Here is a 5,413-nt window from a genome sequence, read left to right on the forward strand (position 1 = left end):
GAAAGGTCCCAGCCTTTTAAGAAGGAAAATTACCGGGCCCTGGGAGGCGGAAGGCAGACGAGCGATGCCGGCGTTTTCCTCGTTTTCGCTCCAGCACCGCGGCCCCAGGGGCGGCCGCCCCACGGCCTGCCTGGCCCGGCTGGTCCCGTTCCCTCTCGGCGGGCCGGGCCCTGCCGGGAGCCGGCGGCCGGGGGAAAGGCGCGGGGGCTTAATTAGTTGTGTTCGTTGTTGCCCTGTTTTATGTGGCTCCAACAATGAGCCGTATAGAGCCATCCGTCAAAAGGCAGAGGCAGGCTTCCTGCTGCCGCCTCGCCGCTTCCCGACCATGAAATAAATGCAAAGTTTGCACAGACGTGTCCCCCCCTCCCCGTCCCGCTGCTCACCTCCAGGGCTCGGCCCCAGCTCCCCCCGCCTTACTCCCTCCATCCCCAGGGTGTGGGGAGGGGGGGTTCCCCCCGCCTCCCCCCCGCCGGACTCCGCAGCCCCCCAAGCAGGTGCGGGAGCTGAGGGCCAGGGCGGCCCGGCCGGCCGGGGGAGCCGGGGGCACGTCCCGGGTGGCCGGACCGGGGGCCGCCCGGGCGGCAGCGGGACACACGTCGGACGGCGAGCGGCAGCGGGCCCGGCTGTCGCTGGGACAGATTTTCCTAATTGACCTGTTACGGATCATCCCCGCAACCGTTGGGAAACACATTTCCACGCTTCACTTCTTAACGTTTTAAATACATATTTAACGGATGGTTGAGGCTTGCCGGGCCAGCTGGGAAACACACGGGTGTAAAAATAATACAACAAAGGCAAAGGGGCCGGGGGGATTTAGCCCGGCGGGAGGAAGCCCCGACCCTGTTGCACGGAGCCGCCGGGGTGAGGGGGCTCGACGGGAGCCGGCGCGGCGCGGAGGGAGGCGGGAGGCATTTCCGAAGGTCTTTTTTTTTTTTTTGTTAATGTCCTTTCTTCTTTCTTTCTCTCCCCGCTCCTGCCCCGGTTTTGCCGGAGGGTTGGATGGGGGTAGGTTCTGGTGGCCGCTCCGGCTTCTTCTCTCGGTCACTGCGGAGCCGGCCCGGCGATCCCCGGCGGGGAAATCCGCTCGTGGCGAACGGAGCGGCCGCAATCCCTTTTTTCCTCCCTTGCCGTCTCCCCTTGCTGCACTTAACGGGGGTAAAACGACCGGGCTGGGGGCAGGAGGGGGCACCCGGCGGGGGAAGCTCGCCGGCCGCCCGGTGCGTGTGGCGGGGCCGGGGCCGAGCGCTTCCCGGCGGGGCCGGACGGGACGGAACACAGGGAAACACCGACGTACCGGCGGGAGCCGGGCAGCGCGGCCTCCCTGAAGGCGTTGCGGCGGCGGGGCCAGGGGCTGTTTGGTCCCGTCCCCGTCCCCGTCCCGTCCCGCCCCCCCAACAGCTGTTCCCGGCGCTGTCATTGTTGCATTTTATTATGGATTTGACAAAAGTCCCTCCCCCCCACCGCGCCCCCCCGCCGGGCTCCCCGCGCCGCGGCCGGCCGTCGTCCCCCCGCCCGCCCGCCCCATCGAGCCGGACCGGCCCCGGTGACATCAGACGCCCCCCCCCCGCGCCCCCCCCCCCCCCCCCGCCGCCGCCGCCGATTGGCGCAGCCCCCCTCCCGCCCGGTGACATCGTTCCTCCCCGGCGCGGCTATAAAGCCGCCGCCGCCGCCGCCGCAAGGTGCGCGCTGCTGCCGTGCTCGCCCGTCTCGGCGCGCCGCTCCCTACGGCCGCCCCGCGCACGGTAAGTGCCCCCCGCGCCCGCGCCCCCCGGCGCGGCACCCCCCTAGCCCCCGGCCCGGCGGAGAGGCGCGGAGGGAGGGACGGGACGGGGCGAGATGGGATGGGATGGGATGGGATGGGATGGGATGGGAGGCGCGGCGAGGCGCCCCCCACCTCGAGGGCGCCCCGCGGCTGGCGGGGAGGGGAGGGTGGGCAGCGCGGCCTGCCCCGCCGAGGGCGTCTCTCCGCGGCCCCGCGGAGCGGGATCGCCGACGTGGCGGGCGGGCGGCGGCGGCGCCCCGCCAAGTTTCCGCGGGCGCTGACTCGAGGCCGCCTGCGGGCTCTTTCCCCTCCCCGCAGGCAGCCCGGTGCGCGCCGCCTTCCCGCCCGCCGGGCCATGGACTCGGACGCCAGCCTGGTCTCCAGCCGCCCGTCCTCCCCGGAGCCCGATGACCTCTTCCTCACGGCCAGGAATAAAGGCAGCGGCGGGGGCTTCACGGGCGGCACCGTGTCCAGCTCCACGCAGAGTGACTCCCCGCCGGAGCTGAGCGCCGAGCTGCGCAGCGCCATGAGCGCTGCAGGGGTGGTGGTGGTGGACAAGTTGGGCTTCAAGTCCTCGTCGTCCTCCTCCTCCTCGTCCTCCTCCTCCTCCTCCAAGAAGGACAAGAAGCAGATGACGGAGCCGGAGCTGCAGCAGCTGCGGCTGAAGATCAACAGCCGGGAGCGCAAGCGGATGCACGACCTGAACATCGCCATGGACGGGCTGCGGGAGGTGATGCCCTACGCCCACGGCCCGTCGGTGCGCAAGCTCTCCAAGATCGCCACGCTGCTCCTGGCGCGCAACTACATCCTCATGCTCACCAACTCCCTGGAGGAGATGAAGCGCCTGGTCAGCGAGATCTACGGCGGGCACCACGCTGGCTTCCACCCCGCCGCCTGCCCCGGCGGCATGGGTGCCCACTCCGCCCCGCTGCCCGGCCACCCGGGCCACCCCGCCTCACACCCCGTACACCACCCCATCCTGCCCCCCGCCGCCGTCTCCAGCGCCTCCCTGCCCGGCTCCGGCCTCTCGGCCGTCAGCTCCATCCGCCCCCCCCACGGGCTCCTCAAGTCGCCCTCGGCTGCCGCCGCCGCCGCCGCCCCGCTGGGCAGCGGCTTCCAGCACTGGGGGGGGATGCCCTGCCCCTGCAGCATGTGCCAGGTGTCGGCCCCGCCACACCACCACGTCTCCGGCATGGGCACCGCCAGCCTCCCCAGATTAGCCACCGACACCAAATGAGCCCCTCGGCGGGGCCGCCCCGCCGCGCCCCGCGCCGCTCCGCCACCTTCAGGACCTACAAACGCGCCCCTCCGGCGGCAGCCCCCCTCCCCCCACCCCGGCCCCGCTCCCGGGGCCGTCGGAGGGGCGGCGGGAGCGGATGGAGCCCGGCCCGGGGTCTGCCCTGCTCCCCAAACGGCGGGGACAAGCACCCCGACACAAGAAAATGCCCGTGCGTCTTGTTTATTTTTCATTTTACGTTGTTGTCGGTGACTTCGTTAGGAGGGGAAAATAGCCCTAGGCTCGTCGCGAATGGAGGACCCAAAACTGCAGAGGGGCTTCTGCTCGTTTGTTTGTTTGTTTGTCCCCCTCCCCCTCTCCCGCTTTCGTTTCTACACGTAGAGCCTCCGGAGCCGTTCCTGGGTCACGTCCCGCCCCGGAAAGCCCATCCCCGGGGCGTTCGGCCGCCGCTCCGGTAGGTCCGGGAGCAGGCGGGGAGCAGCGGCCCTCCGGCTGGAAGCGTAGCCGGGCAAGGCGGCTTCTTCCCCCCGCTCCCCCGCCCGCCGGCGGTTCCGCCGGTTTTCTTTCTGGTTCGGGATTTGTAAATATACCGTCTGACGATAACGATGCAAGTCCGCTCTGCCTGAGCTTTCCGTCCGTGCACTTGTACTGTGTAAGCCTCATGAGTGAATAAGGGGTCGGTTTGCCTTGATTTCGTTGGTTTGGGTTCTTGGGGTTTCTTGGGTTTGTTTCTTGGGTTGTTTTTTTTTTTAAGCCTATAACACGTGGTTTTTTGTTTGGTTTTTTTGGGGTTTTTTTTTCGTTCCTGCCACCTTTAACAAAGTTTGAACTCGTTAATGCTCTTTCTGTGTAGGAACTTTCACACTGTCCGTGTTGCAATACTGAGAACTTGGGCTTGTTTCTGAAATAACAACTTTTCTTATCGCTGCCCCTTGCAGAGATTTTATCATCCGTTTATTTTTGTAAAAAAAAAAAAAAAAAAAAGTAAAAAAGAAAAAAGTTGCTAAATAATATTTATTACTTGTTTGGTTGCAAAAAAAAAAAAAAAGTGATCCACTGTTGAGATTTTAAATAAAAAAAAAAAAAAGCATTTTAAAGAAATGACCTTTTTCTCTTCCTTGCTGTTCCGAGGCAAGCGGGGAGGCGGAGGCGGGTGCCGGGTGCGGGGCGGCGGCGGGACAGCCGGCGGGTCACCGGCCGCAACGCGGGGAAGGGACGGGAATATTCTAGGCGCATCCTTGCCTTTTCCTTAAGTTTCTTGTTAGTTTGCTTCGCCGGCTAATCGAAACCGTTTGGTTTGGGGTTTGTTTTGTTTTTTTCCCTTCATTTGTTTCTCGCAGCGCAAGGGCGGCAAGGAAAGAAACAACTGTTCCTGGGTTCGTAATGTGACAATTTTTGTCTTCTGAACCCAGCGCTTGACAAGAGCTAAATATTAAGTCGGGGAAAGGAAACATTAAACTTGGCGGTGAGGTGTTTGCTCACTGTAGTCGCTTCTGCGCAGTTGACCTTCAGCCAAAAACCACGCAAATGAAAATCCACTGAAAGGAAAATTATGTGGGGACAGTCGAGACAGTCTTCCCCCCACCACCACCCCGAAGGTGATAGTATCTCTCGCCCGTGTGTATTTGTAGCAGACCTGTACTCAGGTATTTGGGCAGGAAATACTTCGCCCTCCCGCAGACCCCAGGGAAAGGGCTGTCTTCACGCACCTAGGGTGCGGGCGCGGAGCAGCCTGTGGCTTCCCCTTTTCCCTCAAGGAGAAGGGGAACAGCCCAAGCGAATCCCAGTTTGGGGTTTTTTTGAGGAAAAGGAGGCCGGCAGCCCCCGGCGGCGGCGGCTGCCCCCGGGGGGGCCGGGCCGAGCCGCGGGGCTCCCCGGGCGCGGTTCCCACGGTCCCGCCGCCCGCCGCCCCGGGGGGCCGCTCCCGCCCGGCACCGCGCTCCGGGTGGGCAGGGGGACCGCAAGCCCCCCAGCCTTGCCCAAGCAAATCCTTGCTCATCTCTCTCTAGACCGAAAAAAACCTAGACAGCTCTTTAGAATAACTAGCTAGCTACATACGCGTAAATACAAAACAGTATATAAATATATATATATAATTTTTAAAAAATATATATAACAGGCCAGGGAGGAATTTTGGGCTCACAGACACTCGCGGGGGTATGAAAGCGAGTCCGGCCCCGGGGGACCGTGGTTTTTTACGGTGTAAAGCGAAGCGGTTTGCAGGCGGCCGGGGCGGGCTGGGGTCCCCGCGGGGTGCGGACCGGTCCCGGCGCGACAGCCCCCTCAGGCTCCTGCCTGGCCGGTTTGCTCCTTCCTTCCGCGGCTCGCTCCACTCCAGTCCTTTCAGGGGAGGGAAGAGGGGCTGGGAAAGGAGTGCCCCCCACCTCAGCATCCCCCCAGCAAAGACGAAAAAT

General features: G+C 64.4%; 1 protein-coding gene across 1 annotated transcript; it reads left to right on the top strand.

Annotated features, from left to right (window-relative positions):
- Positions 1-1,673: 1,673 nt before the first annotated feature.
- Positions 1,674-3,948, top strand: OLIG2 (oligodendrocyte transcription factor 2). Its single transcript, XM_055702589.1, has 2 exons — positions 1,674-1,742; positions 2,081-3,948. The coding sequence occupies exon 2, from the start codon at positions 2,118-2,120 to the stop codon at positions 2,997-2,999; it is 882 nt and encodes a 293-aa protein (XP_055558564.1). The 5' UTR covers positions 1,674-1,742; positions 2,081-2,117; the 3' UTR covers positions 3,000-3,948.
- Positions 3,949-5,413: the final 1,465 nt, after the last annotated feature.

This window comes from Falco cherrug, chromosome 2 (genome assembly GCF_023634085.1).
Source record: "Falco cherrug isolate bFalChe1 chromosome 2, bFalChe1.pri, whole genome shotgun sequence".
Classification (NCBI taxonomy): Eukaryota; Metazoa; Chordata; class Aves; order Falconiformes; family Falconidae; genus Falco; species Falco cherrug.